The sequence below is a fragment of the Sprattus sprattus genome (assembly GCF_963457725.1).
Source record: "Sprattus sprattus genome assembly, chromosome: 9".
NCBI lineage: Eukaryota > Metazoa > Chordata > Actinopteri > Clupeiformes > Clupeidae > Sprattus > Sprattus sprattus.
The window spans coordinates 32,506,428-32,519,468 of NC_137928.1; the positions used below are offsets into that span (position 1 = coordinate 32,506,428).

Sequence of the window (13,041 nt, forward strand, 5' to 3'; positions counted from 1 at the left end):
GGAGTCAGCTGGCGGACACAGTCCTAGGCTTGGGTTAACTGGAGGGGTATTCCATGGATGGGGGTATAAGCTGTAGAGACCAGAGGGAGAAATGTAATGTTTATATTTGGTGTCGCTGTTCTCTGAGGATGAACTATACCTCCAGTGTGTTGCTCAATGGTCAAGTGTATGAGGAGGGGCTTGGGAGCGAGAATCTGATGTTCATGCCCCTCCATGCTGAAACCAGTCTCTTCCCTGGAGAATGAAGATATCTTGAGCAGAAAATAACAATTGCCTGCTCCTGTCATTCTATAAGCACTGACTGTCTGATGATGAAAACAGGACATCATAAAAGCGGCACTGGTCTCTCAGTGGTGGTGATCAGGAGACCAATGAAAGAGGAGTGGAAGGGTGTCTGCCCTAACCATCCCAACCAGAGATAGAACCAGCCACTATCAAAACTAGTCAACATTTAGGAGGTAACAAATCGAAATGACTACTCTTTAACAGAATTCTCAATTGGATTGAATTCACACCCTCTCCACACCCTGGGTTGATGGTGCTACCCTTTCTCCACACCCTAGGTTGGCATGACTTTCTTAGTCTTAGACTTTCTTGACTGATGGCAGCCCATTCTTGCATAATCAATGCTTGGAGTTTGTCAGAATTTGTGCATTTTTGTTTGTCCACCCGCCTCTTGATTGAAGAGGTCTTGAAAAAGAAGGGTCAACACTGCAAATATTGACTTTTTGCATCCACTTCATGTAATTGTCCATAAAAGCCTTTGACACTTATAAAATGCTTGTAATTACACTTCAGTCTTCCATAGTAACATCTGACAAAAATATCTAAAGACACTGAAGCAGCTTTGTGAACATGTATATTTGTGTCATTCTCAAAACCTTTGGCCACGACTTTAGATCACATGATTACAACGATATTGAGCACCTGTGGGGATTTTGATGAGGAAAGTTGAGCAGTTCTCCCCCTCAAAGGTCAAGAGGTCATCCTTCAAGAGTGGAACAGGATAGACATGTTGTAAAATTGTCATTACATCAGCCTCATGTAATATACATGTTTATGTCCCCATTAACTCATGACCTCTGACCGTAGAGAGTAGAACCTGTTTACCTCCCGCCAATTTTTAGTCTGGGAAGTCCCGCCCCTCTTTTTCCGGCCAATTTAATTTTGCCTCCAAACTCAGTCTGGCGAAGCATCTATACAAACCTATTTCAGCATTGTAAGGATCCTTGGAGCCAATCACAAACTGGCTATTGGCTACCTGGCGCGCCATTGGCGGATTTAAACTATCCACGACTACGTCACAAAAGCGAAAGCAAAGAGAGAAGCACAGCAAAACTTCGATACTGCTCTCTCGGCTGTCTTTGATGATTTCAAAGGCAAGTTTTCTTTGAAAATAGAACAGAAACCTGCTCTGGAACAATTCATACAGAAAAAAGATGTGTTTGCTTTATTACCGATCGTTGCATAGTATCGTTGGTCTGATTGGTTAAAGGCGTGTCCAATTACGTGACTGAAGTGGACCTCCATTTAGTAGTTTGCCAGACTAACTGAGCAAATGAAATGAAATGCAGTGAAGGGGCGGGGAATTCCCAGACAAGCCAATTTTGGGACTATAAGGGAATATTGACTTGTTTTTGCTTTTCTTGTATTGCTTTTCTTCACTACTTGCATTTAAGATTCGAGGGTATCATTTTGTTGGTTTGACAAAATATTGCCAGAATACACAAACTGCAGCAAACACTACGTTGATTGAAATGAGTTGTGAAAGTTCTTCTTTCTGAAATGTTTTTCTGTCTGCATGTCTTATTCTGCACTGATGAGATTAGTAGGTGGGCGGGCTCATTACCTTCACTACTTAAGGTCACTATTCTGAAACCCTCTGTTGTCCGCAGTTGTATGGATGCTTCCATTGCCATCAAGCCAGTGTTCGAACGATTCCAGACCGTCATCATCACCTCAGGGGTAAAACTTTCTTTCAGTTCCTTGTCAAGTGTCAAAATGCTTCAGGTCATATTGCACTCAACACTGTTCTTGATGACACTCTTAATATCATGTTTTCAAGACACTCTCTCCTTTGGATATCTATCCCCGTATTCTGGATTTCCGTCCAGTCACCATGGCATCTTTTACAATGACACTGGCACGAACCTGTCTTTGTCCCCTGGTAAGTAACTTAGAATATCTTCTAAAAACCAAAGTTTCATGTCGCCTGAAGTATAACAGAGTAAATACACAATCTGACTCCTGGGTTAAACAATTATAACCATGTTCCAAGATAAAACAAAAACTGAAAAAACTTTCCTGTACTGTGAGGTGCTTCCAACAAAACACATATCAATAAATACCTGCAAGCGGCGATGAAGGGTTCTCTCACCTGCAGTCCGTAACCTGTGACATTCTGTCATCAAACAACACAATCACGTCTGAGATACCTGGCCAATTTCATGAGTTTCAGATATTGAAAGCACCTGTTTCCATGTGGTGCACCTGTTTCCATATACAGATGGCAATTTGCTCAATGTAGAAATGATTCTGTGCATTTAATGCATCGTGTCTATCACACCTCTGTTGTGTCACATAATACATTGATTACATCATTTGACCTGACTTTAGATTCTCAACCATGCTTACATAATGCAGGCTCAATCCTGTATGCGTGTGATAAATGATAGGTTTGCATCTATGGTTACTTCAGATGTGTGTGGTAAAGGTGATGAGTTTTTAAACATTAGAGGTATCAGTTTATTGTGTAGGGAAGACAGTTTTCAAATGAGAACACAGCTGTGGGACTGTGAGAGCGATACATTTAGCAACTGATCTATACTTGCACGAAATCAGATTGGATAATTTCAGCCATTTCAGATACCTCTACAATTGATAGGATAATATGCAAGATTAAGTACAGTATTATATGTCTGTTTGATGGGCCTCTATTTTGAATGTAATTTGTATGAAAATAGTGTGCTGCTCAGTATTTTCCCATCCTCTATTCTAATAATTCTATCAGTATATTTGGAGGAGGAGGGAGGAGGAACCAGCACAGATCCACAGAGGTGCATTATGGGAGAATACAGCCCTATGTGTCCTACCCTTTATCTTAGACATTTTTACCAGTATACAATTTTTACAACTCAAATGAACTAAGGCAGGCATACAGTGGTAAAACTTGGCAAGCATTAATTATTTGACGTTGATAAACACTACCGTTCAAAAGTTTGGGGTCACTTAGAAATGTCCTTATTTTTCAAAGAAAAGCATTTTTTTTGATGAAGATGACATAAAATTAATCGGAAATACACTCTATACATTGTTAATGTGGTAAATGACTATTCTAGGTGGAAATATCTGGTTTTTAATGAAATATCTACATAGGTGTATAGAGGCCCATTTCCAGCAAATATCACTCTGGTGTTCTAATGGTACATTGTGTTTGCTAATCGCCTTAGAAGACTCATGGATGACTAGAAAACCCTTGAAAACCCTTGTGCAATTATGTTAGCACAGCTGAAAACTGTTTTGCTGGTGAGAGAAGCTATAAAACTGGCCTTCATTTGAGCTAGTTGAGTATCTGGAGCATCACATTTGTTCGGTTATACTCTCAAAATGGCTTGAAAAAGAGAACTTTCATGTGAAACTCGCCAGTCTATTCTTGTTCTTAGAAATGAAGGCTATTCCATGTGAGAAATTGCGAAGAAACTGAACTTTTCCTACAACGGTGTGTACTACTCTCTTCAGAGAACAGCAGAAACGGGCTGTAACCAGAGCAGGAAGGGAAGTGGGAGGCCCCAGTGCTCAGCAAGAAGACAAGTATATTAGAGTGTCTAGTTAAAGAAATAGACACCTCACAGGTCCTCAACTGGCAGCTTTTTAAATGGTACCCACAAAACGCCAGTGTCCCCTTCTACAGTGAAGAGGCGACTCTGGGATGCTGGCCTTATAGGCAGAGTGGCAAAGAAAAAGCTATATCTGAGACTGGCCAATAAAAAGAAAAGATTAATATGGGCAAAGGAACACAGACATTGGACAGAGGAAGATTGGAAAATAGTGTTCTGGACGAATTTAAAGTTTGAGGTGTTTGGATCATACAGAAGAACATTTGTGAGACGCAGAACAGGTGAAAAGATGCTGGAAGAGTGCCTGAAGTCATCTGTCAAGCATGGTGGAGGTAATGTGATGGTATGGGGCTGCTTTGGTGCTGGTAAAGTGAGAGATTTGTACAAGGTAAAAGGGATTTTAAATAGGGAAGGCTATCACTCATTTTGCAACGCCATGTCATACCCTGTGGACAGCGCTTGATTGGAGCCAATTTCCTCCTACAACAGGACAATGACCCAAAGCGCACCTCCAAATTATGCAAGAACTATATAGGGAAGAAGAAGGCAGCTCGTATGCTGTCTGTTATGGAGTGGCCAGCGCAGTCACCAGATCTCAACCCCAGTGAGCTGTTGTGGGAGTAGCTTGGCCGTATGATGCGCAAGAAGTGCCCATCAATCCAATCCAACTTGTGGGAGGTGCTTCAGGAAGCGTGGGGTGAAATTTCTACAGATTACCTCAACAAATGAAAAGCTAGAATGCCAAAGGTCTCCAATGCTGTAATTGCTGCAAACGGACCCTGTAGCAACCGATAACGTAATAACGGCCAATAACGTAATAATTTAAATGTAATAAAACCAATAACGTAATAAACTGCCAATAATGTAATAAAGTTGCCGTGCCAATAACGTAATAACGTTTGGCCAATAACGTAATAACTTATTACGTTATTGGCCGGTTATTACGTTATTGGCCTTGCATTAAAAAAAAACCTTTGAAAATGTAATAACTGAGCCAATAATGTAATAACTGAGGTATCACTTCATTTTATCTTCAATATCTGGACAGAAAGTGTCCCACTTAGCCTTAATATTGCATCTTGCAACAGATGCTTAAATATCCGACCTTACAGATACCCCTCCACCCTCAACCCCCCCTCAACAGGAGGCCTTACAGGAGCCATTAAGAGTCATTTTGGATTAATATGTCACTCTTAGGGTTCTGTATCCATCTCTGTGACCATGCAGGCGCTTTGATGGAGTCTTTCTATGTTCTGCGTTGCAGTTTTCAGTATGGTATTGCAATTCACTGCCGGAACGCTAGGGGTTGTGGGAATTATTTTACCGTCTCCATTGGTCTCAGTCGCCTCGACTGGTAACATTTTTTGGCGGCATAAGCGTCCATAAGCTGAGCTTTACTTTTACTCTAGGATTCTCAAATCAGCCAAAACTGTGCTAGGGCCAGTCTGATCTACAAAGCAACATTAAATTGCTTGCAGATTCGGGTGGGTTCACCCAGGCTAGCACAAACACAAGCACACACTCTCACACAAACACACACACACCCTGTTATTGCTGTTATTGCTGTCTTGTTTTCATTTTTATTTATTTATTTATTGTATCCATCAATGTGTATCAAAGATACTTAAATACTAAAATAATTTAACAGCACACATGTGCCTAAACATGTACCTAAACTCGTAATAACCTTAAATTATGTTGAAAACCAGTAATGGATGGAGGATGGAGTAGAGTAAAAGTAAAGCTCCGCTTATGGTAGCCTGACGTGTGCCTCCAAAACATTTTACCAATCGAGAAGACTGAGACCAATGGAGACGGTCAGATAATTCCCGCAACCCCTAGCGTTCCGGACACACACCAAACGCACACACCCACACTCCCTCACACACACACACACACACACACCCACACACTCTCACACACACTCACACACTCGCACACCCACACACACACACACACACACACGCACACACACACAAACTCACACACAAAAACACTCACACACAAAAACACTCACACACAAAAACACTCACACACAAAAACACTCACACACAAAAACACTCACACACACACTCACACATACACACTCACACATACACACTCACACACAAACACACACACACACACACACACACACACAGACTCACAAACACACTCTCACACACACACACACTCTCACACACAGACTCACAAACACACTCACACTCACACTCGCACTCGCACACGCACACACACACACACACTGAGAGCCTTCACCTGGGTAAAGACAATGACTTTTCAATCAGCATTATGAAGCTCTACAAGGCCGCTGGACGCAACAGTGGCCTTAGCATGCATCTAAGAGATTTGTTTAGTAAGGACAACTGCTGGATGAGGGCATGGATTCTTCCAAGGCATGTAGCCTTCGGGCAGTTCAAAATTAGGTACATATCCTGGAAAAAGTAGTAGTATATTTTATGTTAATGTTTTATTTTATTTACATTAGTAAATTAGTAAATTGGCATGGTCACAGAGTTGGATACACAGAGTACTATAACAGAACCCTAAGAGTGACATATTAATCCAAAATGACTCTTAATGGCTCCCGTAAGGCCTCCTGTTGAGGGGGGGTTGAGGGTGGAGGGGTATCTGTAAGGTCAGATATTTAAGCATCTGTTGCAAGATGCAATATTAAGGATAAGTGGGACACTTTCTGTCCAGATATTGAAGATAAAATGAAGTGATACCTCAGTTATTACATTATTGGCTCAGTTATTACATTTTCAAAGGTTTTTTTTAATGCAAGGCCAATAACGTAATAACCGGCCAATAACGTAATAAGTTATTACGTTATTGGCCAAAAGTTATTACGTTATTGGCACGGCAACTGTATTACATTATTGGCAGTTTATTACGTTATTGGTTTTATTACATTTAAATTATTACGTTATTGGCTGTTATTACGTTATTGGCCGTTATTACGTTATCGGTTGCTACAGACCCTTTTTTGACGAAGGCAAAGTTTGAAGAACAAAATTAATATTTCAAATAAAAATCATTATTTTCAACCTTGTCAATGTCTTGACTATATTTTCTATTAATTTTGCAATTCATTTGATAAATACAAGTGTGAATTTTCATGGAAAACATGAAATTGTCCGGGTGACCCCAAACTTTTGAACGGTAGTGTAGATAATTTCACACTGAGATCAAATGTCATTAAAGTGCAATTAATTTGTCTCAGAATTGATATTTCTATTTGAATGTAGAAAGGGGGAATTTTATTGAAAAGACTACTCAATGAATTGCATTTTCAATTATTTCAGCCATTTTAATTTTCTAGTTCTATTGTGCGGCTAATATGTAAAAGTTTTCTGGTGAAACCCAATGGCTGTGATACTCCTTAGATTGTTGGAAGGGGCAATGACCAGGTGGCCTTGAGTTCCAAATTTGAGACACGAGAAGATTTTGGTGAGTTTCAAAACCTTCTGAAATCATCTGATTATTAAATCAGATGTAGTTGAGAGTGAACTAACTCTGTGTGATAACCTCTCACAGCTGTCATTCGCAACTATGGCAACCTGCTACTTGAGATGTCTGCCATTGTTCCAGACGGTATAGTGGCATTTTTCACCAGTTATGTGTACATGGAGAATATTGTGGCATCGTGGTATGAACAGGTACGTATTCACAAGTCACTTTGGATAAAGGTGTTTAATAAGTGAATAAATGTTTATGTATCACAATTACAGGAAACTGACATACAGTTGTGTTACGTACCCATGGAAACTCCAAACCTGTAGTGAAATGACTGAGGTCTCTGCTGACTCCTGTGCTTCCCCTTGTATTGGTGGATAGGGGATCCTGGAGAATGTCCAGAGGAACAAGCTCATCTTCATTGAGACGCCTGATGCAGCTGAGACCAGCATGGCTCTGGAGAAGTATCAGGAGGTAGGAGGGCACCTCTCTAGGCCACACTTCCACTGAGCCGTTCATGCATCTGGTCAGCTCAGTGCTGAAACACAATATGGTTACAGTGATTACTAAACCCACCTCCCCTTATGGTGACATCTGACCTGGTGTTGCAGGCCTGTGAAAACGGCCGTGGAGCCATCCTGCTGTCTGTGGCCCGGGGAAAAGTTTCTGAAGGAATTGATTTTGGTGGGTATTCTCTGACTCTCTTTTTTGAAATGTTTCCGACAGCACATACACACCCTAAATCTGATTCCTTTAGCACATAACCACACTAAATCTGTAGCACATACACACACTAAATCTGATTCATATGGCACATACACACCCTAAATCTGTAGCAAATACACACCCTAAATCTGATTCATATGGCACATACACACCCTAAATCTGATTCTCAGTAAGATCTGCCTCTCCACAGTGCATCACTATGGACGGGCCGTGATCATGTTTGGGGTCCCATATGTTTACACACAGAGCCGCATTCTCAAGGTATGACCTCCATGAGGTCTTTGAGCTCCAGTCTGACTTTCATTTCCTTCTTTCTATCATCTTGCTCTTGTTTGTTTATAAACCATGATATGAGCTGCAGTCAGTGCACTTCCTGAATCTTAATGTCTCATGAAGGCTCGCCTGGAGTATCTTCGAGACCAATTTCAGATCAGGGAAAACGACTTCCTGACTTTTGACGCCATGCGGCATGCTGCGCAGTGCGTTGGCAGGGTCATCCGTGGGAAGACGGACTATGGCCTCATGATCTTTGCTGATAAAGTGAGTGTATGGTGTGTGTGTGTGTGTGTGTGTGTGTGTGTGTGTGTAGGGCTGGGCGATAAAACAATAAAAATAATTACTGCGATAATGACTTCCCTCGATAAAGCTATCGTAACATTAATTAATTTTCAATAATATCGATAATGTCGATAGAGACTAATTAGGAACAGCAATCCATTTAATTTCTGTGATGCAGCAGGAAGTTGCAGAGAAATGGTATTAAAAAGTCTTAAATCGCTGCGTTGTCTATGGTTAGGTCAGAGCGTAGACTACTGCGCAGCTAAAGCGTCTACAAGTGACTAGATAGCCTACTAGCTGGCTAGCCGGTTAACTAGCTCTCTAGTCCTGGCTGTCAGTGCTATTTCCACACGCTACACCACGCCCGCTAGCAATGTATTATTGTACCTTACAACCAGGGGTTAAATTGGGATTTTCTATGTGGGGGGGCTCTGATCCAGAGGGGCAAATTTCAAATCTTTTGTGGATTATGCAGTAAATAAGTTGCCAAATTAAACAAAAAACACATCACCGTTAAAGTTGTATTAGTATTGATTGATTCACATCCATATGAATGGATGACATGACAAACAAGTGGTGGGAAATGGAAAGTATTTGTTAGTAGGTTACTTTTCTCTAATCACATTTTTTTTATTTAAAAAAAATATTCACAGGGTCAATGCTAAAATACACTATTCACCCAAAAGCCCGATATCCCTAACTTTTTGTGAGTAGTGTATGTTTAAGGACCAATGCATAGCCAGGAGGAAGATTCAGATGATGAGCAACCATCCACAAGCAGTGAAGCAAGCAGCCAACAACTCCAGCATTTTTTATATGTTGCTTAATATGTACTCTGTAGATTTTGAGTGTGTTGATGAGGTCACATTAAGAGCTGATTCATAGATACAAATACGTTTGAAATTCATCCAGCTAGGAATGAGAAATGTGATTCGGAGATCGCATAGACTAATTGCTAAATCATTTAGAATTAGCAGCATTGTTCTTTTTAACTAGCGCTTGCGAGTTGACACAGCAGGCTAACCCTGCATGTCTAAGGTTAATAATCCTGCTTAATGAAAATGCAAGCCCATATTTAATGATATTAGCCTATTGGTGATGATCGACCTCTTTCAAAATACCGTGCCCCTTTAATTTTGTTTCTCTTACCTCGCCATTCACCTGTCTACTTCGATATGTCTGATGATGACCGATTGACGTTGTGTGTCTGATCGCGAAGGAGGAGCTGCTGCGCAAGTTTCGTGCGCGATATGCCTACTTCTCAAACTTGCTCCAGATGTCTAGGCCAGCCTTTCCCTACCATTATTTAGATTTGTGTTTTAAAACAACATAGATTTGGCAATGCAATAGCAATGGAAAAGTTGTAAATGAGTAGGACAACATTGCTCGTGAATGGACTAGGCAGACTGCCAAAATCGGCTGGAGCTGCTGAGCAGACCTGCTTTGCAGAACTCCAGACCCGGCAGCTTATGTGCCGGGGCTCCGCCCCGGACAGCCCCGGCCCAATTTAACCACTGCTTACAACGAACTAACAGTTTATGGAAATTAAACGGCGGTCACTTAAACATATTTATCACAGTGTGAGACAGCAAAAAAAAAAAACGTTTTACATTTACGTTACGTTCTAATATGTGACTGTTAGCACAGCATTCATTCAACTCCATTGGTAGCTAACGTTACCACTTATTAGCCAGCTGTGCTGTAATCTGATGTTGCTCTGATTTTAGGAGGTGATCTACCTGTTGCTTTGATCGCTAACTTGCCACTGTAACTCAATCCCTGGAATGCTTTGAGTAGTAAAACACGAACAATGTCCTATGTTTCCATTGTGCACTTTATTCGCAAATGTTGTTTTCTTGCTGTCGTTCAAATGATCGGAACGTTGCTTTGTTGGGCTGAATCTCGTAGCCTAGACTTGAGGGGAACCCCACCCCCCGGATTCCGCCACAGCCAGGGCTCCTGTTTAATGGTTTATCATCGTATTTTCGCATCGCATTACACACATTTAGCCGATGTTCTTAAACTCAACCGGTTATTATCAGACATCGGTGTGTTTACTTGGAAAGATAACTGTATATTTCCACTTTTGATTTGTTTTTCCATCGTAAGTTTGGTCTTAAATTTCCGTGATCTTTGCAACCAACACCTTCATTTTCATACATTTTGTTTCGTTAGTCACATTTTGTTACAAAATACGTGTGGAGAAAACACAAGCGAGTCCATCACGGAAGAGAGGAACAGAGAGCTCTTTCAGTTGAGTCTCAACGGTTCTCATGTCAATTTTAAGTACAGCCCGCTGGCTTTTTTCATTTATGTTAAGGCCTAATTTATATCGTCTTATATCGTTATCGAACGAAAATATAAATGTCTATCGTGATAATTTTTTACCCATATCGCCCAGCCCTATGTGTGTGTGTGTGTGTGTGTGTTGCAGTGTCATTACCATGAGAGTTAGATGGTCAGTCTTCATGCCTTACCCTTCCCTGCTCCCCTCTTGCCAGCGCTATGCACGGGCTGATAAACGAGGGAAGCTGCCACGCTGGATCCAGGAGCAGATCACTGACAGCAGTCTGAACCTCTCTATCGATGAGACCATACAGCTGTCCAAGCACTTCCTGCGACAGATGGCTCAGCCCTTCAAACGGGTTAGGACATGCCCACAACACACCCTCTCGCCCACATGTCTGCACAGCACCAACACACTGAACATGCTGTCAGTTGAGGAGATGATGCCAAAGTACACTGGATGTGGTGGTAAAAAGTGAATGAATGTGAATTGTTTGGTGTTTTGTTTAGGAAGACCAGCTGGGCTTGTCCCTCCTGACTCTGGAGCAGCTCCAGACAGAGGAGATGCTCCAGAGGATCACCCAGCTGGCCCACCAGGCCTGAGGAACAGCTCCAGAGGATCACCCAGCTGGCCCACCAGGCCTGAGGAACATCTCCAGAGGATCACCCAGCTGGCCCACCAGGCCTGAGGAACATCTTCAGAAGATCACTCAGCTGGCCCACCAGGCCTGAGGTGCAGATCTCACACCAACCATTCCATTGGAAAACCGGTCCAGTCCTTTCAGCCACAAATAAATCTACTTTTGTACAATTTCTAATGATGTACTTGTCATTTATACATAAAGGAAACCTTTATAGTTTCTTACACTATACAACCTTGAACCTTTAATGCCCAGCTGTATCAAGTACTTTAAGGTCACACACACCACATATTTCTGCGCCGTAGAGAACCTGGTTTTGTTGTCAAAGTAAAAATATCCCCTTTCTGAAACATGAGCATTGACCAGACAGGATTCTGATAATTGGGTATTGACCCTTGTTTTGAGATGTAGAGTACCTTGCAAAAGTATTCAACCCCCCCGGAAAGTCCTCACTGTTTTCTAGAGTATGGATAGTTTCTCTAGTATGTCTCTTTCTATGTACTTTTTTTCTCAAGTAGTATTTTTATAGTGAACATTTAGGTTACAGTATACATCCAAAGTCTTAATAATATATCTACATACATAAAAAAAAAAAATCAATAAACTGAATTATTATATAGCAAAGACAGTTTGAGCATTCTGATTGGCTAATGGGTAGTCATGCCAGCCGCATATTGCCCTCCCAAGCGGTCAATACGGATCCGTAAAAAAAAATAGCGATATTACAGTAAGACATCGACAGCCATGAGCATGTAATGTTCAGTACTGATAGAATCAGGACTCCTATTATGAAATTATCTAAGAACAGGAAACCAGTTGAATGTCGTGGTACCAGCGTTCTGTGAGCAACTATAGTCAAATGAGCTCTTCCGGTTACGATTTTTCAAAATAAAAGCGCCTTATTAACCCCGTGTTTCTTTAACTGTCAGAAATATTAATTTCATAGGAACATCAAAATGGGTTAAAAACGATTAACTGATGTATGATTTTCTTGTTTAAATATATGGAACACTGACTAAACAGGACATTTTGCAATTATTATAGTAAGAAACTGCTAATAAAAGGATTATACCTCCATTAAAGTTGGTTGAACATGTTCAGTACACTGTAAAGAAAGGGTAAAATATGTTTAACAGTAATTATTCTGGTCATTCACTGTGAAAGAACACTTGACACAGATCACACAGGTGAAAAAGGATTATCTCCAATGCCAGGGTATTGCCATGTGACACGTATCACACTTTGCTGAAGATTGTGTCTCAATAAAAGGGAGGTGGAATATGTTCAGGACACTCCAAACATTAAATAAAATGTGAGAAGTAGTTGAGATTTACGTCCCTGAATGCTCCAGAATACTTTAAACATAGGCCTACAAACAGGCGAAAATGCATTATCTTTAATGGCAGGGCCATAAGACACATATCACACTTTGCTGAAGAAACTAAAGATTGTGTCTCAATAAAAGGGGGGTGGAATATGTTCAGGACACTCCAAACATTAAATCAAATGTGAGAAGTAGTTGAGATTTACGTCCCTGA

At 41.0% G+C, this 13,041-nt stretch overlaps 1 protein-coding gene across 3 annotated transcripts in view; it reads left to right on the forward strand.

The window, feature by feature from the left end:
* ercc2 (excision repair cross-complementation group 2) overlaps nt 1-11,627 on the forward strand; it is a 29,872-nt gene extending 18,245 nt beyond the window's left edge. Inside the window, exons 14-23 of one of the 3 annotated variants that reach the window (XM_080844248.1) lie at nt 1,896-1,965; nt 2,066-2,167; nt 7,223-7,286; nt 7,374-7,495; nt 7,674-7,766; nt 7,904-7,976; nt 8,209-8,279; nt 8,415-8,558; nt 11,078-11,221; nt 11,373-11,627. In XM_080844248.1, the coding sequence (XP_080700374.1) occupies nt 1,896-1,965; nt 2,066-2,167; nt 7,223-7,286; nt 7,374-7,495; nt 7,674-7,766; nt 7,904-7,976; nt 8,209-8,279; nt 8,415-8,558; nt 11,078-11,221; nt 11,373-11,465 (976 nt within the window). In that variant the 3' untranslated portion in view covers nt 11,466-11,627. The other 2 variants (XM_080844247.1, XM_080844249.1) reach the window with 2 other exon arrangements.
* Nucleotides 11,628-13,041: the final 1,414 nt, after the last annotated feature.